This window comes from Pleurodeles waltl, chromosome 7, assembly GCF_031143425.1.
Source record: "Pleurodeles waltl isolate 20211129_DDA chromosome 7, aPleWal1.hap1.20221129, whole genome shotgun sequence".
NCBI classification, from domain to species: domain Eukaryota; kingdom Metazoa; phylum Chordata; class Amphibia; order Caudata; family Salamandridae; genus Pleurodeles; species Pleurodeles waltl.
The window spans coordinates 654181763-654206122 of NC_090446.1; the positions used below are offsets into that span (position 1 = coordinate 654181763).

A 24360-nucleotide genomic window follows, 5' to 3' on the forward strand; every position below is an offset into this window, starting at 1 on the left:
GCGTTGTCGAATATGTGTTTTAGCAAACGCATTATAAAGAATGCTTCCTTGCCTACTCTTAAACATATCGAACAGAATAACATTTTATAACTCTGATCTCTGCATCTGAATGTGAAGTACTTATGTAATGTGAACATTTCTTAATATTTTATTTCCCTACTATATACATTTTTCAAGTTTTTTTGCTGTTCATTTTATATACAGCTTTATGACGCTATGTTTGATTATCAAATAGATAATAAATAAAGCATCTTCGCAGGATTGGGGTGATGTTATCCTCAAGAATAAACAGGCAATTGGCCCTTAACATAATCAAATCCATTAGGATATTAGGCAGCATTAAATAAGTCATACAAATCAAAAAGCATCAGATCCAGAAAAGTTAGAACTCATTAAGATGTATTAAGTAATTTGAAAGTACACTACAGAAGGCAAAAATAATAGTTTGTCAAAATGCATGGTAAATAAGTATTGGATATTAGCATAAGGCAAATGCAGCAAAGAGTCTAACATAAAGACAAGTTTCAGAGAAAATATACTCTAAGCAAGAGACAGACTAACAAACGTCGTGACAAACCAGACTTGGCTCACCTCTAAAAGAAGCCTATGAACGGAAAAATATACAATGAAAATCCAGCTGTCAGCATAGGGTGATTGAATTGAGAAATCAGAACACAATTATCATGGATAGATTTGCTATTCTTAACTCCACATCTAAGTACCTTCAAGATATGTGTGTGTGTGTCTTTATAGTTAGGAAATAAAAATTTTAAAAAATGTGTGATTAGTTCACCCTATCCATCGTGCGCATGTTTAAAATGTTACTTTTTTGTATATTCATACATACCATGTTTCAGGCTCGAGTGAAATACATAGCCCATTTGGCCTTTGATCTCGTGGTTTGTAAATGTCATCAGAACAATAAAGGCCAACTACCTCGGTCTGTATATTTGCACACAAATAGACACAGTATTCTTGGTTCTTTAGCTACTTTATCTGTAGCCCTATATGTGGGCCCTAAAAATCACTTCTAGAAACGCCTTTGTTTTTAAGTATGCCCCGAGTGCCTGTATGATCTCCAGTACTTTTAATCAGCCCAGCTTTATGCTCATTTTTGCTGTTGTCACCCTCCGAATAGAACAGCAGGTGGTGCCATTGGGCAGAATGTGGGAACCTGGGCGGCTGCTACTGTGCGGATGCTTTAGTCTCCTTCCCTGCTTCCCCGTCAGTAGCTCTCGGAGGACGGTAGTCAGCACCACGGACAGCAGCAGTTTGCTTCACCGCCGCATCTCCTCTCCTCTACACCTAGATTGACACACAGCCCACTTGACAGTAAGTCATCCACGAGAATTTATCTGCTAGTTTTTGTATTCATGTATTTATCATGTTGGCCTCGTAAACAGGAGCAGCATCAAAAGCGGTACATAGGACGTTTCACTGCACGGCGACTAAAAATAAGCTCCGGGTAGGCTCTGGGGAGAAGGGGACAGAGAATTAGGGTCCCCCGGCTGCATCCCGTCTTCCGAGGCTCCGTTAGACGTTGGAGAATGTGAGGTGGCTTGTGACATGAGGGTGTGGCGATTGCAGACACGTTTTGCTATATTTTTCATTTTTGTCTTAACTACTAACTCGTGGAGTGGCCGTGCCTTACAGCCCAAAGGGAATTTGTACAAGTATACGTGGTCACCTTTATATATTGGCCTTGCTTTCTGACCATATTTACTCACAAGCTAGGTAATATTTGGGAGGGACAAAATCTGCTTAAAAACGCTCTGTGCTGAGCTGTCGGGCTGGGAAGATAAGGCAGTGGCGTAACGCAAAATCACCTCCCACCCCCACTTGCAAATATGATGTGGGGCTCCGAGTCTCCAATATATCGCAGATATTAACAGGCTTTGGGCTCAAAGTGGGGATAGGCTGACAGGTTTGGGGCCCGCTTAAAGGTTGAGGGGCCACCTGCGTTGCAGGGGCCTGTGTCACGCCCCTGAGATAAGGGGCAGTCTCAGTGTGGTTTGGAGACCACGTAAGACACCCAATAAAGATCAAGATCGGAAGTGTGGTTTATGCATGGTGTGTACATGGTGTTATATTGTCATGTGTTGTAGGGTACGTTTTCTGTATTACAGTGTGTGTTGTGTAACATGGAATTATATTGAATTCTTGTGTGCTGTATTTTATATTTCATATTTTACCGAATGGTGCGCTGTGGTGCATTGTAATGTGTATAGTAGTGAAGCTGAAATGTAATTTATATAGCGCTTACTACCCCTGACGATGCGTAGCGTATTGCTCCATAAATTGAATTGCAGTCTGCAGTGCTTGGTATTGAATTAAATTGTACAACGTATTGTCTTTATGGCATTGTGTTACATATGGCGCATTATTTTGTAGTCTAGCATGCATTTTCTTTTACGTTGAACTGTATTTTCCTTATTATCATGAAGGGATAGTATATATATAACACTTAAAACCTGAGCTGTATTTGAGCTGATCCCTTAAAAGATATCAAACTGTGCTCTTCGCGACCATAGTGTTATTAATCCATGTTATGACGTGACGCTTTTTGCTTCCCACGTCGTGTCTTGTGTGTGACATTAAGACGCTTTAAATACAGATTGTAATGAAACTTGGGGTAGGGCATGCGCTATGGGCAGAGGAAGCTGCTAACCTAGCTGGCGTCTTCCCGCAGACCCGAGACCAGTATATGCCTCAGCAGAGTAGGCGAGGTTGCAATAGTACCTTGCTACAAGGGAGGGGTGCCACCCAAACCTGGCATGCTCAACCATAGTATGGTTAATAGCTGGTTTCATATATATTCTTCTTGTAATGTTATGCCTGCCGGCTGCTGAATATTTCCAGCTTGTTTTTTGGATTGCTGAGTGGTCCCGGTCTGCCTCCCCGTCTGGGCTATATTCGAACATAGACCCCGGATGTACCGAGTCGACTGGAGGAGGTCGGTAGCAAGGCGACAGCTCATTAGCATGCAGCGCACGCGGCGCTCGCGCCTCCGAGATCCGGCCGATGCCCCAGGGTGGCAAGTGATTGACATGTACAATTGAATCGGACAGGGGCGCGCGAGGGAGGATTGTGGTCGCCGGCCGTGCGCCCTCCCGTGCTCACCGATGTGTGCCTTGGCCTTTGTGTTTTCTGTAGGTCTGGATAGCAAGGTGCAAGCATGGTGAAGCTGGGGAGCAATCTGAGCGACAAGAACTGCAAGCCGTCTTCAGTGGAGGATGGCTTCCAGACCGTGCCCCTCATCACACCCCTGGATGTAAACCACCTGCAGTTCCCGGCCCCGGAGAAGGTAAACAATGGAAGCACGCACAGAAGGACTCGGATCCGAAGGCAGACACAATACACACAGCTAAACAGATACAATCAAATACAATGTGACACACACAAACACAATGACAGGCGCAGGCACACGCAAGAATACACAACGAGAAACAAATACGCTAGTAACACAAAGATACACAAGTACAAAGACCAGCAGCCACACCCACACATACTCTAACACCCAGCAGCACAGTCTGCAGTCCCATATATACTCAGACAGACACGTGCCTGTCTCTCTATCTCTCTCTCTCTCACACACACCAAGGACAAAGAGCAACACACACAAACACACAAAGATGCCAACATATCTACATAAAAACAAAGGCACACACCCAGACACACACACACAAAATCAAGATAATTAGGTGCACTCAAACACCGACATGCACCTTCACATGCACACACATATATATGCTCACACACACGCCAGGTATAGTGTATGTTGCTATTGGTAACTTCATTTTGTTGTGCACTGGTTGTTACAGTGGCCTGAGAGGAGTTGTACGTCGATGATCTGGTATAATGTGTTATTTCCAGACTTCACTTACCAGGGGATTGAAATAGAGTGAATTTGAACCCCGCTAGAGTCTTCGCACAGTGAGGGTTTCTTTTTGTGATGTTACCCACTCTAGCCTTATCACTGCTTTCTTGCAGATTAACATTCAGCATACCTGCGCTTTATGCTACCACGAACCAGGCGTGTTAGCTCAACAACGCCTCCCTGATTTCGGTAGTCTTTCGTTCTGCACTGGGACTGTATTTTCCTGGGCGCTGACATTAGCTGCCACAGTTAACCACGAGAATGGCAACAAACAATGTTAAAATCGATCGTGCTCTTCGGAGTACATTCACTGCAGGCAAACACTGGTTGATCCAGGTCTCTTTTTTTTGGTTTGGGGGAGCTATTTTTGTAAACTTCCAAAACATTTAGGGCCTGATTATGAGTTGGCCATAGCAGACACTGTGCATTCCAGAGGTGCTGCCAGGGGGACCCGGTGCACAGCCCATGACATAGTCACGGGCAGTGAGTGTTTCCCCTGTGGCCCTAGCACTGCCTTTCCACTAACCTTTCCATCATCGGGACATCACCATAGAAAGGCCTCCAGAAAGAGAGATCGTGATCAGCACACCGGTGCCGAACTCAACACCACCGTAGCTGACCACAACTTCGACCGCTGTCAACCCTTGGTATTCCTGATCCTGGCGGAGATGGCGGTCTCCTGGCAGTCTGACCGCCAGGATTGTAATCTGGTGGTCAGACCTCTAGGAGTAAGGAGGCCCTTAGTCCTGAAGCACATTTAGAGACAAATGTGAACATCTCAAATTTATACCAAGCTTTTTATGCCACAATTGGAAATATTTGCTAGGTAGCAAATGTGGAGATGCCAGAGGAGCACTGGAGGGCTTCAACATTTTGAACATGTGCAGCACCAATGCTGGGATTGTACAGAGCCTGATATACATGCATTCATGACCATTTCGAAGAGGGTTACACCTATGTGCTGTGTAGACCATAGTTACTTAGGCTGTGGTGTCTCAGACTGACAGCAGCAGGATTTTCAGGGTGCTGACATGGAATATCGCTTAAGTGAAAATGGTGTCAGAGCTCGCCTGTTCACTAAATCATCCTCCTATATATTCCTCTCAGTGAATTAAACACCAGTTCCAGCTATCAGCCTGTAACCTACATGTCACTCATAACTTAACCGTTCAGGTTCTTTGAGTGATGAAAGGTTGCCCAACTGTGCATTGCTAGATCTGTTCTGAGGAAATGGAAGATCACACTTATTGCCTTCTGTGAGAGAGAGAAGATTGCTTTGCTATTACTGTGCTGTCCTATTCTATGAGAAACTAAAGCTTGCACTTCTCTTGCCCAATTTGCACCTGCATGTGCTGTTGGTACCCTAGCTGTACCTGTCCTCTGAAGAACAGATGCTTGCACAGGTTTTGCCAGAAATTTGACTTTTCTATGACATGGGGTGTTTTCACTGTTTTTGCCTCATCATATAAAAAAAAGGCTAATTTTATTGCCTTTCTATAACATGTCCATGTCAGTCAGGTGTTTTTGTTGGACTCAGGGCAAAACTAGTTGTGGTGCTGTAGCCCAGAGACCCTAATTTCATTCACAACTTTCCAGCTTGACTAAAATGTGTGCTCCAGGATATTTACTTTTCTTCCCCTCTGCTTCCTTTGTAGTGATAATCACATTTGAGAGCAACTTGAAATCATTTTGTGCAGGAAGTAAGTGCACTGTACAAAAAGCTCTCTTGTATGTGGTTTCATAGACCATAATTTGCTCCATCTAGGACAACAGTAAAGGTCTTCTATAAAAGGCACAAGACAAACCAACTTACTTTTTGGCTCACTAATAACATTTCCATTGAGCTAGAATGGGGAAAGAATGAGATATTCATCCAGGATCTGAATTACACATTGTCTAACCAGGAAACCTGGTTTCAATCCCAGCTTCCAAGCACAACTAAATAGTGAGACCCTAGGAAATTACTTGTTTCCTTTTTGGCTCCTTTTTCATGATCACCACATATGAGAGCACCTCCTTGAAATGTTTTAGGATCCATACTGTACAACAGCTTCTCTTGTGCAAAGTTTATTAAACCATAATGTTGTTCCATCTATAAAAATAAAAGGGTCATTAAGAAAAGGTCATAGCAGAAAGGGTTCACTTATTTTAATGAAGGCTGCTCCATGCAGTGATATAATCTAGTGTTTTAAAGTGAAATAATGTAAAATGATATTTCTTTTCATAAAGGTTCATACCTCAGCTGCAAATAAAGTGGTAATCACCGACATTTGAAGAATAAGGGGAGGTGCAGGTGAAGCCAAGAGCTTGTCCTGGAGCCTCTATGGCACTGCTTTTCCAGACAGGATGCAACAGATGGAGCATTGGAGAATTATGGAACCTGGCGATCACTGCCTCACTACCATTGCCTTATTGATGCTTGTAGTGAGACAGGACATGCTTGGTGTTGGGCATATAGTTTTCAGTCTTGAGGTCTATGCACTCCCACTGGGTAAACCCAGTCATTTGCGAGTGTGGCTTGGCAGCATGGGCATGGTCTGTTTCATAGTACAGGCTGCAATTGCAATGGCTCTTCCTGGGGAAACATGCTGCATACTGACAACCTCGCCAACAGACATGCGTGGCATGCCCCATCACCTCTCCCACCTTTTGAGGCTGGTGAACAAGTCCTGTGAAGCAGGGATTGTTTCACAATATTTGATGTGAGATACCTGTGTTCCTGTAGAAGACACCAGTGCCTAAAAAAAAGCAATATTGAAGCACCAAAGCATGTGGATGGACAAGAAAAATAGGGTTCACTGTGCAGCTATTTTTTTTGATCCTGTGGTAATATGGCTACAGTAAAAACATTTCTTGCTGTCCCACACACAATTTTAATACAGGTCTGACAGTTTAACAAAAAGAGTACATAAATATATCCATAAGTGACATGTCATCCGACCTAGGGAAGCCATAACTAGAATACTGTACTACCAGTGGACAAGAGTTCTCTTGAATGCTTCCCAGTTCATGATATGGAATCCTCTGATAAAGCATACCACATTAGGTAGGTGAGCATTCATCATCCTATTTGAGCACATTAATCTGTAGCAGTTCTATAGCAGGCTCGGCTACTTCCCTCAGGAGCTTTGCCCTTATGTCCATTTACAAAAAATATGCAACAGTCCTTACATCTCTCTCTCTCACACTTCAGTGCATTAGCTACCTGTGTTAAACCTATCCTGATTACGTGAGAGAATAGTGCTGTGTTCTTTCTGCTGCTGCCACCTGTCCTTAACTTGTAATTTGTGTTAGGGAAGGTTGCACTGTGGCTGTCTATGTTGTATCTTTATTGTTTTGTGAAGCTCAGTATAAAACTTTCCACTCTACTTAAGAAGAAAAGATCTACGTTGACAATGCTTATTTTAATGCATGAAGTGAGTAAAAGCGTGAACCCTTAGCAAAATATGTTTTTTGAATTTACATGTGAAACAAGCAGTTCTGGGAATGGAGTAGGCACATTTGTAAAATGTAAAAACCTACATGGCTCCATGTCATATATAGAACCTACATCCAATTGTGGCATTTTAGCCAACATCGCTGTGCGTGCTGGGGTTTTCATTCCATAATGAAACTGTAAAAAGCAAAACTACAAGCCCCACAATGCAACATGCTGTTGGCTGAAAAACCACATGCTGGTAATCTGTCATAGTACCAAAGTGCAGAGTTCTAAAATGCAAAAAATAAACATTTAAATAATTTAGTTCCAGCTTTCCAGTCTTTGTGTTTGTAGGCAATCAGGGATTTAACAGCCCAGTGGGTGAGAGGGCAGAGATAGCCTTTCGGATACAAATGCCACATTCTCCTGCTAATGGGCTAAGGTTAACACTGCATTGGAAATCAGCTTGCTGAAAGGGCATATTTACCAGAACACAGTAATCATCAGCAAGTGACCTGTGTCTAAAGACACACACACAAGAAATAAAATAATGAAATGTCCCCCCCTCTTCTCCAGTCTATAGTAGGGGTTTTTCATGATTTAAGTGGCACGCTCACCACACCTCTTGAGGCACCTGCTTCAAACAAGTGCAGCACAGGTTGCAGGTGCTGCCCCATGAGGACCTCTGGAGCAGAGGAGCTCTAAGATCCTCACTCACAAATTAAATTCACGAGTAATTGCTGAAACGCATCTTTCACAGATTTGCTCCAATACAAATCTTTAAAAACATAACATAAAACAGGTAGAGTAAATCTGCAATGCTACAGTTACGTCCTGTTTGCTCTTGAGAAATCCTTTGAGAATCATCCTCGTGCCATTGAGTGTGAAGATCTCTGCATGGCTTTGTTTTTTTGTGTGGCATTTTGCTATTTCTTTTTCAGACTTTCTCAATGTTTTCCCTTTAGTGAACTAAACAAACAGTGAGTCCATAGGAGGCACTTGATACTTTAATAATACGTGTTTGACAACAGCGTCTAGCCCTGTGTAAATGTGCTACACCCAAAGTGCCTCATGTCAGAATCTGAGTCCACTGGCTGTGGTGACAATAACTCAAGTTTGTGGTTGTATCATTTTCGCTTCTTTTCTTGAGCAAACTGTCTACTGGCTCTCCCTTTTGTGGATTAGTTATCTGCCCTGCAATTAGGATCTTTTATCTATCCTATTGTCTAGAAGGTGTATGAGTAATATGGGATGTGTTTGAGCACTTTCATGTATGGAAGAAGTGGTGGGTGTCCATAAGGACTCTGGTGCATGACTGCACAATGGGGTGTTTTCGCTACAGGATGTTCCTTGTCCATCTATGGGCATAGAATCATGCATGTTACTATTGCTCATGCACCACTCTCTAAAACTAGAGTTACATGTTGGGTGGTAGGGGTTTCTGATTCCGTCCATTCTTCAGTATAGGTTCCCCAATTCAAGTGAAACTCACATCTCCTTCATTTACTCCGATTGGCTGTTGGCTAGCATCAGTTGTTCTCTGGCTGGTGTCCTAATTCATTGGGATACTGTTCTTCTCTTTCATCCGGAGCAAAAAATCTTAGTGTTTATTTTAACAGCAATCTCTCTTTCGAGCCCCATAGTAAGAAGTGTAGTCCCCTGCTTTTCGCACCATAAAATTGAGAAAAGTTGCTACCATTTCGTTATTGGGACACTCATTTTAATGTGATTCATTCTGTTGTAAAGTTCAGATAAGGCAATACTAAAGCCTTATATCTGGGCCTGCCACTGTTCTTCTGATACAAATGGTCTAGAATGCACCATCAAGACTCCTGCTCAATATTTCCACTCTGCTTCAGTCTCAGATCATCTAAAAATAACTCTGGCTCCCCCCTTCGGAACCAGGCTCTGTTTAAAAGCTGCTATACTTGTATTAAAGTATTTAACAACATGGCCAAGCAGCTATTACGCATTTGTTCCTTCCCTACATTCTGGAGCGCCTCCATAGCTCTGCCAATGCCTCCTTCCACTACAGTCTCACAATTATATTAACTCAACATGGGGCCTGTTCCTTTGCTTGTAGGGCGGCCTAATATTGCAATACATTTCCATTAGAGATAAGTACCTTTTCTTATTAGGCTAAGTTTTTAAAAGCTATAAATCCTGTCTTTTCTAGATTTCATGTCTGATTGTTTAGGGGCATGGTGCTTGAGGACACTTATTCACTTTACAAAATCAGAAGATCATTGGCACAATATGCCTGTATTCCAGCAGGCCTCAAGAAATATTAAGCAAAAAAAAAAGGATGAACAGACTAGTGCCAGTTGTGTTATAGAGCTGCTGAGAGGCTTTCCATTTCCATCTGCGGTCTATAACATCCACAACATTCCTGAACCTTTATGGTGCTTATCATCCGCTTCTCTTCCACAAGCTGTAAATCTTTTCTTCACAATCCTACCATCAAAGTTGTCACGTGTGGCTCTAGACACCTTGCTCTTTCCAGAAATGGTTCAGCCATCTCTCTAGCGTGTATGGTTCCTGAGATATCACTGGTTAACATCATGGCTGGATCCCAACCCTAAAGTCCAGTGTCCAGGTGAATTGGTTAAACTTTGGGGCTCAGTTGGTGTCCTGGTCCCATGTGGTTCTCCCAACAGAAAGTCTTGACTTCAACCTGCTATGTATGAGATACACCTCCATAAACTTTGGCACTCCACACGTCACAGTGGGTGCTGACCCACGATTCTATCTTCCTGTAATACGGAACAGCGAGAAAATGTGGGCTCTTAACTGGAATCAAAGTGAACTCTGTCCAAGTGGACACAGACTTTAAGATGGTCTGTAGGCACTTTTAATGTCTCTATGAGACTTCAGACGCCTTAAAAACGGCCGTTTGCTTGACTTGAATGGTATCCATATAAACTAGATGGTGTGTTTTAAGGTGAAGAAATTGTTGGATTTTTATTTCCACTAGACAGCGGTTGCTTCATCCAAATGAGTTGTCCAGATCAGGAACAGGTCTTGGACATCGAATTTATTACTTCTATTTAATCCCGTATCCGGGATTTATTTGCCCAGAGTAAGCCCTGGCCTCTTGAATTGTAGACCCATTAAAATCAAGTGCTGAAAGGGAGGAACTTCCCATCCAATTGGAGTGGAATTGTATTGGTGGTCGTGGTACACCAGTACTACACAGCAGTACTCCCAACATTGCGCAGTTAATCACTTACAATACAGAAAGACATTGCCAGGGGAGAATTGTGGGACTGTTTGATAAACTAGCAGAGTGTGCTTTTCAGGTCATCAGTGGACTGCTTTCCAAGTCAAATTAAAATGATCTGAAACCTAGTGATGGTAAAGATTACTTGTTGGCTCAGTAGTCTTGAAGGAGAGCCCCCCCTCCAACTGCCTCCCTTTGTTAGTCTCCTGTTCCTTACTGGCATCAAGAACTCTCCATTCCGTATGGTCGATTTATGTTGAGCTATTTCAAAATATTCTTGCTCTCACACATCTGTCAAGCAATTTAAATGCTAATATCAGGAAGTTAATCTTACTCGCCAGCAAAGTGTTATTTTCTGTGTGGAATCATTGCAATGGACAAAATGGCGGGCATTTCCATTCCCATTTGGGGACGGCATTGCCGTGGGGATTACACTTTGGCCTTTTGTACTAACTGACAAGTACCTCTATTCGTTTTACTGGCGATAGAATAACCTCAAAGTAAATGACAAATAACAATCTGGGCTTTTATGGATTGAAAGCTGAGTGCCCTACAAAGACGAGATTTAATACGCCAGATGCAGTACATTCACACTTTAGAAAGAAAATACAGATGACATGTTGTTACAAAAGTGTGTGACATATTTTCTTATGCCACTCTGTGGCACTTGTATAGATGAACACAGGGAACTATAACGTTGTGTGATGATAATGGCTGAATTGAGTGCATTATTCCTATTAGTAGGAACATTGTACCTTTGTTGTGAATTGATCCCGATACATAACTGCATCTTACCCAATAACACACAAATCTTGTTGCAGTCAGTTCGTATTATTATGAAATTGTTTTATGTGCCGAGGCCTGATTGTTGCACGGGATCCTTAGCATTCAGCTCGTTCAACTTGCCAGCCAGTGTCAACTCCTGTGGACTTTTTAATGGAGCAAAAGAGAATATGCTAAAGGCAAAAAACATGTTTGTATTTTATTTAGAATATAAACAGGAACGTAGGGCAATAATTTATCTTTGGTAATGTATCTGGTAATGTTTTTGAGGCCAAGCGGATAAGAAGACTTTTTGGTCGAGAAAGCTGTTAATAGACTGGAAATTTTTGTCCAAGACGTTGTTATTTCTGTAATACGCTGTAATAATATACTAAATTAGAAAACTGTTATGAATGGGGCTCTTAAAAGTTTAAACTGGACTGTGGCCCAGATGACCGCCAGATAGGAGTAGCTTCTCCTAGCTGATCCAGACCAGGAAGACGCATTCGGTCCGAGCAAAAGAAAATGTAGAGAAACATGGTTGAGGTGGTTGGAACTAAGAGATGCCAGTTATTCACTTGCCCAAAGCAGCCTGGATGAGGACAGCTGAAGCAGAGTGTTGCCAGTGGACACATGTAAGACCATGGCTGTTTAAGCCTGGAGGTTGCAGGGGGCTTCCAGGAGTGAAACTACAAAGCTGCCGTAAACGTTTGTTGAAGACTTGGAGTTGGTGAGTGCCACTTTGCTCCTCTACAAGTGCAGAACCATCAATCAATCAGTCAATCAATTCTTTGTATAGTGCAACTTCTCATCCATTGGTTCTCAAAGCACTGGTGAGGGGGCGCTGATCATTCAAAGAGCCAGGCCTTGAGGTCCTTCTTGAACTGATTCAGCGAGGGGGACTGCCTGAGGTTAAGTTGCAACATGTTCCAGGTCTGTGCGGTGAGGTAGGAGAAGGATCTATCTTGCTGTGTTCTTCCTGATTCTAGGGGTGGCAGCGAGGGCCAGTTGAGCCGAGCGGAGTTGTCTCGATGGGGTGTAGGTGGACAGGCAGTGGTTGAGGTAGGCTGGTCTGATGTTGTGCAGGGCCTTGTAAGCGTGTCTCAGGAGTTTGAAGGTGATGCGTTTGTTGATGGGGAACCAGTGCAGGTTTCTCCGGTGGGCGGCAATGTGGCTATGGAAGGGGACGTCCAGGATTAGTCTGGCCCCTGTGTTCTTTATTTTCTGGATTCTTGTTTGAGGTTTCTTCATGATGCCAGCATAGAGTTTGTTTCTGTATTTGAGTTTGCTGCTGTTTCGATGGGGATCCACTTGAAGATCTTCCGAAGCAGGCAAAGGGTGTGGAAGGACGATGATGATACAGCATTGACTTGACGGGCCATGGACAGCGAGGAATCAAGATTGAAGCCAAGGTTACTTGCGTGGTCGATGGGGATAGGGGTGGTTCCAAGAGAAGTTGGCCGTCAGGAGTCGTCCCAGGCAGTGGGTTTGGGGCCTGGGATGAGGATCACTGTCTTGTCCGGGTTGAGCTGGAGGCAGCTGTCTTTCATCAAGTCGGCGACTACTCTCCTTCTGTTGTGGAAGTTGCTTTGGCTGTTGATGGTTCATCTGTAAGGGATAGAATTAGCTGTGTGTCTTCACCATAGGAGACAATGTTGAGGCCGTGGTGTCCGATGATCTTGGTGAGCAGGGCCATGTAGATATTAAAGAGGGTGTAGCACAGGGAGGGACCCTGGGGGACTCCACAGCTAGTTTCTGTTGATTCCGAGATGAATTGTGAGAGTTTGACTCTCTGGGTTCTTCCTGTGAGGAAGGAGCGGGTCCACCACAAGGCCTTGCTGCAGATACCTGCATCATGTCGCCTGGTGTATAAGGTGGTGTGGGAGATGGCGTTGAAGGTCGAGGAGGATGAGGGCAGCTGTTACTATGTGGTCAAATAGGGTGTGGGTGTCATCAGTGGCTGAGAGGAGAGCAGTTTCGGTGCTATGATTGCTCCTGAATCTGGATTGGGAGGGGTCTAGGATGTGGTTTGTCTCAAGGAACTCTGTGAGCTGCGAGTTGATAGCTTTTTCGATTACCTTGGCCGGGAAGGGGAGTTATGAAATTGGTCTGTAGTTTTTCATGTACCTTGGGTTAGCGGAGAGTTAGAGTTTCTTCAGTAGAGGGTTGATCTTCGCGTGTTTCTAGTCATCCTGGAAGGTGGCGGTCTCGATGGAGCGGTTGATTGTCCAGCACAGTTTGGTAGCTTTGGTGGCACTGGTTCGGTTAAAGATGAGGTGTGGACATGGGTCCAAGGGTGCCCCTAAGTGGATAGAGCTCATGAGTTTTCAGGTGTCTTCTGTGGTGATGAGGGTCCAGTGGCTTTAGGTAGGCTAGGGGTTCATGGAGGTGATGGTAGGTGGGGGGGGCTTGGCTCTCAAAACCTTCGTAGATGTCCTGGATTTTTCAGTGAAAATAGGTGGTCAGGTTGTTGCAGAGGTACTAAGAGGGGGGATGTTTGTGGTGTCCGTGCCATTATTTGAGAATTCCTTAACTATGAAGAAGAGTCTTTGTGTGCGTTGGTGTTGATGTGCTCCTGAATGGCTGACTTTCTGGAGGATCTAATGCATTGGTAGTGTAAAGTGACTGTATCTTTGTAGACTTTGAGGTGTTCTTGTTCTCTGCAGGTGCGCTCCGATTCTTGGAGATCGGATGAGAACCAACTGGGTGTCCTGTGGTGCTGATTGATGGCAGGTTTTCTTAGGGGGCTAGGGTGTTGGCGCAATCAGTGTTCCAGTGGTGGAGGTTGCGGGCTGAAGCATTAGCGTCCATGATGTCCGGTGGTGGGGAATGGCTGAGTGTTTCTGTGAGCTGGGCTTTAACCTTGCTCCAATTTCTGTAGTGGGGGCGGAGGGTTTGGTGGCATACGGTGGTCTTGGTGAATGAGAGGTTGACGCAGTGGTGGTTGGACCATTATTGTTTGGAGGTGTGTGAGAGGAAGATGTTGATTTCTGTGGAAAAGACAGGGTCAAGGTTGTGCCCCGCTGAGTGTGTGGGGAGGTTGGCCAGTTGTTTGAGTCCGAAACATGACAAGGTTTTCCAAGAGGGTTAGGTGTTTGGGTCATTGCAGTTGTTGAGGTGAAAGTTAAGGTTGCAAAAGGAGGATGTAATTTGTTGAGGTGCGGGCGTGAGGAAGAATGAGGTCAGCAAGGGATTCGCTGAATGGGGGGGCATGGTCCGGGAGTTATGTGGATGAGGATGGCATGGAGGGTGGTGTTCGGGTCAGTCTGGATTTGGAAGTGTAGGTATTCGGCAGAGGGGGCCTGGGCACGGGCATTGATGCTGGTAGTGAGGTGGAGTATGTTTTTGTAGATGATGGTGATGCCTCCTCCTGGTGGGTTGACGCATTCTTTATGGATAATTTTGTAGCTGTCGGGAATGGTGGTGGCGATGTCCGGGGCTGAGGTGGGGGTTATCCAGGTCTCTGTGAAGAAGGCGACATTGGGGCTATGAAGTCAAGTAGATCCCATACTTCTACCGCATGTTTGATGAGCGAGTGGGTATTGAGTAGTATGCATCTTAGGTGTCCAGGTGGGCTCGAGGTGGGGTGGTTTGGTTTGCAGAGGTGTGTGAAGGTGTAGATGTGGCAGGAGAAGAGGCCTTGAGTGTCCTCTGGTGAAGCATGGTGGCAAGTGGCATAGCCTCCGATGTTGAATGCGTGGAAGGTGCTGGTGTTGTATCGATGGATGGTGCGGGAACCAGGGTCCAGTCGCAGACATGCCTTTGGCGCTCTAGCAGCATAGCTGCACTGTGGCCACCATTAGGAAGGAGAGGGAGGTGGGAGTGGTCGGTCAGCTGGGAGGCGGGAGGGTGGGAAACATGACGCTAAGAAGAGGGAGGGGCAGCCGGGGCAGCAGCAGCAGGGGAATGCAGGAATCGACAAAGAGGATTGTAAACTATAGAAAAGGAGGCAAAAAGAGGAGGAAAGTGAAAAAGCAAGAAGGCAGAAAAATGGAACAGAAAGGCAGAAAGGCAGCAGAGAGAAAGACAGAAGGACACCACTGGCCACCAGGGGTAAGACTAAAAGCAGGTGCCTGTGGTTGGAGGAGGGCCTCGAGCACACAGAGCCAGGCAGGCTCACAGGACACAGGGCAGCAGCAGCAACAGGTGGTGCTGTGTAGGAGGAGTGATCTCAATGCTGACCAGATGTTAGTGAAGTCACCCCTTCACTGCGCAGTGGCTGCCATTAAGAAAGGGGTGGGAGGGGTCACTCAGCTGGGAGGCGAGAGGGAAGAAAATGTGGCACTAAGAGGGGATGGGTCACAGGAGCAGCAGCGGTATGGTAACGCAGGAATCTACAAAGAGGATGGAAAACGATGGAAAAGGAGGCAAAAAAGATGAAGTGAAAAAAGCAAAAAGGCACAAAAAGGGCACAAAAAGGCAGAAAGGCAGCAGAGAGAAAGACAGAAGAGCACCACTGGCCACTATGGATGAGGTGCAAGTGGATGTCTGCGGGTGGAGGAGGGCTTCGAACACTCCGAGCCAGTCAGGCTCACATGACGCAGGGCAGCAGCAGCAACAGGTGATGAAGTTGTTATCCAGGTGGTATGACCAGAGTAGTGTGGCGCTAGTGATACTTCAGAGTGATCTTCTGACCGTGAATGGCACCAGAGCCAAGAGGAATGTAAACAAAGGCAATGTAAGACCGTCACAGTTTACATGGTGCCAGCTGCCACATAAAGTTTGCCCAGGCTTCAAATGGGTTCCCAGGTAAACCAGATTATACTTATTTTTGATACACAATGAAAGGGGAAGACCAAGGATAGGGCAACTGAAGCAAAAGCATTATGACTTCTAAGAGCTGCCATGCACTCACTTAGGATAAATGTACCAACTACCTTGCATAGCTCGACACATATTCTCACATGTCCCTGCTGGGGGCTGCAGCACTTTGGTTCATATGTGGGTAATAATCTACTTGAGCCTGAAAAGAGACATGCAATGCCTCAGTACAGGAGTGAAAGTCAAAGTTCAACTGGTCGAGTTCAAGTCAGACACTAGTCACGTATTGAGCTCCTGAGTTGTGACACAGGAAGCCCAAATGAAGATGCTCACAGAGAAGTGCTGAGTTCTGGACAACAGACTGTGATGAGACAAGATCCCTACTAAACACTTGAGAGAGTAGTCAGATGGTGAAGATATCTAGTCTGTATACAATCACTATTCAGGACAGCATTGAAGGAAGAGGACACCTTACAAGGAAATTTCCATTGAGTGGAAAAAAGTGAAAAGGGCAATAGGGTGCCTGCGAGATATTGTGGCAAAAATATTGTTCTACCAATTGAAAGAAAGTGCACTTATGTTGGTGAAGTTAGAGAGGTTCAGTTTAATGTTATCGCCTGAACAGGTGCAATCTTCATAATGCACCTTGCGATCTAAATTGGCTCAAGAGTCTAGCCTTTAGTTATGTGTAAACGTGATGCCTTGTCACCACCACTAAGACCTAATTCACCTAATATGAAACAAGATATATTATGTGACCTCACAAATTCGAAATCCATTTTCTTTTTTACCACAGTTGGGTCGCTTTGAAATTGATTGTATTATATCTTTTCAAATGATCCCGATATCTGTCCTGAGAAAAGACATCCTATCACAACAAAATAAGCTATATGACCTTATTTAGGGAGTTATATGGAAAGCTTGTCAAGGAAGACAATGCTAGTGATAGGCTTACAGGGTGTGTGGTGAGCCCTGATATTTGGATATATTCTTCGGAGACACACCCGAGGCTGTTGCTGCTATGGGGTGCCTGGGAAAAGAACAAAAAATGGTCCCTGTGGATCGAGTGATAGCAAGCTCAGATCTTTTGAATGGCTGCCTAAATCATCTGATTCGCACTAAGGGGCAGACTTAAGAGACCCCTAGGGCCATCTTGCCTCATTAGTGTCATTCCCTGAACCAGCATAAAAAATGTTGACGCTAGCTCCCTAACTGCTGCCCTGGTGCGCCATATCTGAGATACGACGCACTCACGGTGCCGTCAGGGGGGCGCTAAGGGGCGCTCGAAAAGTGGCACTGCACTGGGTGCAGCACCACTTTTCTTAAATCGAGCCCTAATTCTATTATGTGTACTCTCTTTAAAATCTGCAAAGCGGTGGCTAGCATACTTAAGTTGACAAAATGGCCACCTCCCTTATCTTCAGCAGAGTGTAGACCTAATATGAAGGGGAGCTGATGCTTGTTAAGTTTGGAGGCAGAGGAGGGAAATTTCACAGAACTTAATTTCACCTCTACAGAGGGGGAGGAGGGAAGTTGGGCAGGGGGCACGATTAGTGTGGGAAAGTTTCTTTAACTAAAGGTAATTGAATGGATAATTTCGGATTTCATAATGTAAGCTAGTTTGAAAAGTGATCCATGTGGTGAATCTACTTTCAGTGTGTTTAAAATGTCGAATCCGCAATAAAAATGTTTGAAAGCTAAAAGCTGAAAACCGAATCACCATAGCTAATGGTGTTGCTTAATAATATAACACACATTCTGCAGAAACATTTGACAGATAACATTATTGTCAGATCATAGAACTCCTTCTTGATAATTTTCTGTGGGCAGAGATGAATCCCCGTAAGTCATATGTAGTTAGTCCTAAGACACGTATACATTCACTATTGTTTTCTTTAAAACAGGAGCACTTTAATCACTGTCTTGGGAAGCATAAATATTTAAAAAGGTTGAAATTTAACAAGCATAAAAGTGATGCGCAGAAGTTCCTGGCATATTTCACAGGGTGGATACATGCCTTTGTTATTTAATAAGTCACTTGTTTATATGCAACAAAATATTACCATTACTGATTACCTATTAATAAGCATAACCCTCGATTGCCTTTTCCTGCTTAATTATACCTGCCCTCTCAAGGGTCTAGATTATTGTTCCTGTGCCTTTAAATGTCCTTTACTTTGTGGGTGACTTAAACAGAAGTAACTGCAGTGTGTGTTGACTTTGGTGTATGCATCTTTTATGGTGGTATATTTGTTTCATTGTTCTTCTGACCTACATTTGTATATAGAGATCAAATGTACATCTTTAGTGCCAGGTCATCAGTAACAAAAGTGCAGTCAATTGATTTTTGTGGTTGCATCCATGTCAAAGCATTTGAAAGTAATCTGTAGGCTGTCCCCAATTATGATCCAGATTTAAGAGGGTCTAGTGCCTCCTTGTGTTACATCAGCACAAATTTTTATGACGCTAATGTGGCCCAATGAGGCCAAATTCGCTGTGCCATATTTACAAAGTTTCTAACCCCTTGTGCCACATTATGCCTGCGCCAGGCATAATGTATGCAAGGGGGTGTTCCCCCATAAGGGGGACTGCACAAATGGCGCAGTGGAATTTAAGAGATTCTACTGCACCATTTTTAGCAGTTATTTTTAACGCCTGCACAGAGCAGGTGTTAGAAGTGGGCATACCATTGTTTTCAATGGACCCCTATGTACTCTGCAGGATTAGCACCAAATTTTGACTCTATTGCCCCTATCCTGTGCCATGGTGTGCCGTATATTAAATTAAATGCACTGGATGCAGCACCACTTTTCTTAAATTCAAGCCTATGATATTATGGATTTATAGCACCCTAAGGCACATTTCTTTGAAGCCATTTTCATCTAGGGATTCACTAAAAAACTGATCTGCAAAAACCCCAATGTGGTTACTTTATTTAGGTCGGTCATGGTTTGATTGTATATCTATTTTCTGGGACCCAGAGTCAGGGTTGCTTGGGATTCATAGCACTGACCCTATCAGCTGGAAGACTTTTGATTAGCTTGTGTTGCAAGTGGGCAGAATGCCAGTTGGGTTGTTTATGCCAAGTTTATTTCTTTTTTCAGAATTATGACAAGCATACTATATGATCCAGAGGCCTCTCGCTGTCTTGTCCATTGTAATCAGTTTTATGGGAAAACATCTTATTTAATGTAAGTTCTCAAGTATGCAAGGCTGCCTGAGACATAGTCATCTTTGCTATCACTGAGCCTGCAAACCTAATTGTATGTGGCCTAGTTAGTAGAGAACCTTTTTTAAAAGGAGGAGAGGCATAAGGGTTACCAATATTATTCATATTCTACCAAAGTTTAGAACGTTTTGCTGAGTCAGTCACCAGATGGAAGTTCTGCCTTACATATTGCCATCGAGTAAGAAGCTTAAACCTTATAGTGTATATGAAAATTAAGATATTCTTAGGGGTTTAAGGTGCTAAGCGCAGTTTGAAGCGTGAATCCTGATATTTCATTTTAGCAAATAGCCTTCACCATTGTTTACTAAGCTTGATGGAACTTCAGAAGCTTTATTCTTCTCATCGATTTTTCTAAAATTTTACTGGATTTCTTTATACCCCAGTGGCCTCAGGGGAGAGTTTCAAGATTAGCCCATAACTATCTTTACATAGTGCATTTAGGTTTTCAACATTCTGCACCAAATAAGGATATCTTCTAGCTAGATATTTAACTAATCAAAGTTTTAATAATTTAATGTAATTTAATGTAATTTAATTTAATTTAATAGTTGTCTCATGACCCTGGTGTCATTACCAATTAGTGATTCTGAGGAAGTGATAACTTCTTCAATGGGGCTCATGTTTTGGGTAAGAGTAAATCATTCATGCCCCAGCTATCCTTCTTATTTATAGATGCGAAAACCCACATACAAAGTTTAAACTACACAAACTTTAAAAATTCTAAAGTTATAGTTATACCTTTTATTTACAATTTATCCACCACCTTTAAATTATTTTAAGTAGTGGACCTCTTTACACACTCTTTTCAGCTCGCTAAGAAGACAACACTAACTATAACTTGACACTATACCATGCACTGTGTTTTGCATAAATATTGTCATTTGAGAAGTTTTACGCATTGTTATGAATGCTATGATTTCACATGTTAGAAATGATGTAGTTTGCAAGGGTATACACAGTGCATGGAAAGGGTATGAGTTCTAGTTAATGTAGTGTGGGGAGTGAGGTGACAAGACTGAGTTCAGAGGTGTGCGACTTATAGTAATTTGAAGGTGGTGCGTAAATTATAAATTGAAGTTACAATTATAACTTTACAATTTTTAATGTTTGTGTATTTTAAGTTGAGCTTGTAAAGAAAGAATACATAAGGTGTTTCTAACTAAAATGTATTCTTAACCTTTGTTTCTTCATTCTGTAGTAATGTTTAAAAAAAAAAATATATATATGTTTCAAATCGCAATGTGGAGTGTCATTGATTGGAGTGTTGTAAAGGGGAATGTGGCACACTACAAAGAAGGAGAGTGTCGTAGAGTCTAGTGTGGTGGAGTGTAATAGAGGAGAGTCAAGTAGAGTGGAGTGACGTAGCATACAGTGGAGTAAAGTGTTATACAGTGGAGTGGTGTGTAGCATCATTGAGTGGAGAATCATAGAGTGGAACAGTGTGTTATACAGTATAGTGGTGTGTCAAACAGTAGAACTGAGTGTTGTACAGTGGAGCGTCATTGACTGGAGTGTCATAAAATGGAGTGTGGTGGAATGGAGTACCATCAAGTAGAGTGTCGTAGAGTGCACAGAGAGTAGCAGAGTGTTGTACAGCGTAGTGGAGTGGAGTGTCATGTAGTTCAGTGTTGTCAAGTAGTGTCATGCAGTACAGTGGTGGAGAGTCCCATACAGTGTACTGTTGTAGAGTGGAGTATCATTATTTTTGAGAGCACAATGCATGGTAAAGTGATGAGTTATAGTTAGTATTGTTGTAGAGTACAGTAGAGGAGAGTGTTGTTGAGTGGATTTCTGTGTTATATAGTGGCAGCATGTATCATAGAGAAAATTTGAGTGGCGTGTTGTCGAGTGTCATACAGTGTAGTACAGCGATGTAAAGTGGATGGGCGTAGAGTGAAGTAGAGTGTCATAGAGTGGCATTGAGTATAGTACTGTATTGTAGAATGGAGGTGCGTACAGTGGAGTAGAGGGTTGGCTCAGTGGTGCGGTGTAGAGCAGAGTATAGTACAGAGGCGTAGAGTGGAATAAAGTGTAGTACAGTGGAGTATAGTGGAGTGAAGTACACTGTAGTGGGGTAGTGTAGAGTGGAGTAAAGTGTCATAGAGGAAGTGGCATGTTCTACAGTGCAGCAGTGGAGTGGAGTGGAATACTGTGTCAGAGTAGAGTGAAGTAAAGTAGGGTGCCATGACATACAAAGAGCTGCATACTGTTTTGTATAGTGGACTAGCACATAGTAGAGTAGAGTGGGGGTAGAGTCTTCTACAGTGGCATGGTACAGTGTTGTACAATGGAGTGAAGCGGTATAGACAGGAGTAACGTGTCAGAGAGGTGCATACAGTGTAACAGAGTGTTGTAGAGTGGAGTTGCATAGAGTACAGTAGTGTGTGAAACAGTGGAGCTGCGTAGAGTGGATTGTTGCATTGTAGCACAGATTGAGGTAAAGTCTCGTACAGTGGAGCAGAGTCAAGTGGAGTAGTGTATCATAATGTGGAGTAAAGTACAATTGATGTTATTGGTGTGTCGTAGAGTAGAGTGGCATGGAGTGGGGTGTACTGGTGTAGCGTAGGTCATAAACTGTTATAAATTGGAATTGGAGTGGGGTTCTGTGTCATATAGAAAGGTTTTGTATAGTGGAACAGAGTGTTGTATATTGGAGTGGTGGAGTTTAACAAACAAAGCTAAAATATGACCTCTGTTTTTGGCTTTAGGGCTTGTACAGTGGTTCTTGCCCCTTTAAAGCTGGTGCTTGGGGAGTGACACCTCTAGGCAGAGACACACAATGAAGGTATATCTGGATTTCCTGATGTGATCCTTGAGGCCAGTGCTCACAGCGGTCTTCTTTTCTTTCGTTTAGTCAGTGGATTGGTTGCTGATTCAGGACATACCATTGGAGTAGCAAAATAGAGTAGAGTAAAATAGAGTGGGCGTAGAATGGAGTATAGAGTTAGACAGTGGAGTGGACAGGATAAAGTGTAGTACAGTGTTGTAGAGTACCATGAAGTTTAGTAGTCTTTATAGAGTAGAACTATATAGAGTGTAGGAAAGGGTCATACAGTGGAGCAGCGTAGAGTGTATGTATATAAATAATAATGGAATACAGGCAATTATGGAACTCTTCAAAATGAATTGAAAGGTAATATATTAGGAAAACAGAATTTACTAGGCCAAAGGTCCATCTAGCACGCATGCCTTTAGAGAAGCAGCCATATAATATATATAAATTACCTTTTCTAAGCACATTCTTAATTGTGTTATCCCTTGCACAGAACATCAAGGACAGGAAACATGCATCTGGAATATTTAATATTTCTCTTCTACCCTCATCCGGATCAACATCATCAGCAGCTTCAATCACTCTCACATTCCAATTACTTCCACTACTAATCTTGAATCACAAAACACAAGATCAAATTGAAGTCATATCATGTTCCATATTTCATTTCGTAAACCTCCCACAGTCAAGAGGAAAATAAACAAGCAATACAAGTTTGAAGGCTCAATCACATTTTTTCACACAAGTAGAATGCTAAGCAACCCCATTTTATTCCATGATCAGTGAAAAGACTGATGTAAGCATTCAGGCCTGCTTCTGCCAAGACCAATGTTGCCATGTAAATTTAATTTTTTATCGTCAACTGTTGTACCCTATGTGGGACAGACCCTCCATCAAGCATGTACGCATCAGAGATATGTGTATGGCGGGAAGCCAAAATGTTCTATGGATTTTTTTTTGCCTCAGTCTAAGTTTACCAAGCTGCCTTACCCACTTTGTCTTCTATGTTCTGGTGAATCTACCCATACATTGAGAATGGGATTAGCCAGGAAGTAGAAGTACAATAAAGTTATCTTTAAGGTATCTTTGTCACTGCTAGTCTGTATCCTCTCTCCTATTCTTTACACCCCCCTCTGGTAATCCCTAAGCAAACACACAAAAACCATGGACGTATGCCTGGTTATTGCTTACAGCGATGTGTTTTACCCGGTACAACTAAGCTGCTTAAACAAAGTTTCTAGTCAAACCACTAAGATCATGGACACCCACAGGTTGGTAATACAGAAGGGTTTTCAGGCTATGAGTAATCAACCCCCTGTGAAATTATGGATTTATCCTGATACATGGGCTCAAACACAAGATTCTGTAGGCATGAGTGTTATATAAAATTCTGACATATTATGTTAGGATGTTTTGAAACATTAAACAATCTTGCAGTGCATTACATGCTATGCTGTGATGGCCAATTTCGAGCACAGAGAAAAGGAGATCAAGGAAAATCAAAGTCATGCGATTACTTTGCACTGATTTGTGCAAAAGTCTGCTGAAAAACAAGTAGTTAAATGTTGGTCTGAATTTTCTAGATTCCTTCAGTTCACATCTTTATTGAGACACTGAGTTCTATTCCTGATAGACTACATCTGCCAAATGATCATTTTTCCTCATTTTAGGGAGCATAAAGTGACAATTAGGAAGATATGTGGCATGGTTTTTACATGGCATAGATTGTGGCATTTACACATGTCAGTTTACATTTTTAGGTTTTCCTTACTGAGTATCTCCATTAGCAGAAGCTCGTTTAATCGTTACTTGGCACAGTAGAGTGTAGATGATTTGATTTGAAGGGTTTGGGCTGTCTGCAAAGATGTGTGTCCTGGTTGGGTGAGTTTTGTACCTTTCCATTCTCCTCACACCAAAACACGTTTTGCATATATAATATATTGCTCTGAGATCAGCGTGAACCTTTCCCAAGCCAGCCGCAGAGCTAACTGACTCCGGTAGAGTCCACACAATCCTAACATTCACATTCCATTATAAACACAATAGAGAGACCCCTATTCTCTATTACAAACATATTCCCCATAGGAGAATATAACACCATTGCATATGGTATTTCATGGATTGTCACAGTGGGGTGATTTTTATTGGTAGTGGGGTAAGTGACCACGCCCACAGGGTGCACAGATCAAGGTACATGCCAGTGAAGGCAGATCCTGGAGAACTGTTCAGCTATAGAGGGCTACGCGAGCATCGGCTATTAGCCAGACACAATTGCCAGCTGAGGTGAATAGAATAGATGTCTGTGGGAAGGGGGAGATGG

The 24360-nt window shown here is 43.1% G+C and overlaps 1 protein-coding gene across 1 annotated transcript in view; it reads left to right on the forward strand.

The window, feature by feature from the left end:
* Positions 1-1204: 1204 nt before the first annotated feature.
* Positions 1205-24360, forward strand: part of NSG2 (neuronal vesicle trafficking associated 2) — a 193501-nt gene continuing 170345 nt past the window's right edge. Inside the window, exons 1-2 of the mRNA XM_069244661.1 lie at positions 1205-1332; positions 3154-3304. Coding sequence (XP_069100762.1) covers positions 3176-3304 — 129 coding nt within the window. The 5' untranslated portion in view covers positions 1205-1332; positions 3154-3175. The remainder of the gene's footprint in view (positions 1333-3153; positions 3305-24360) is intronic.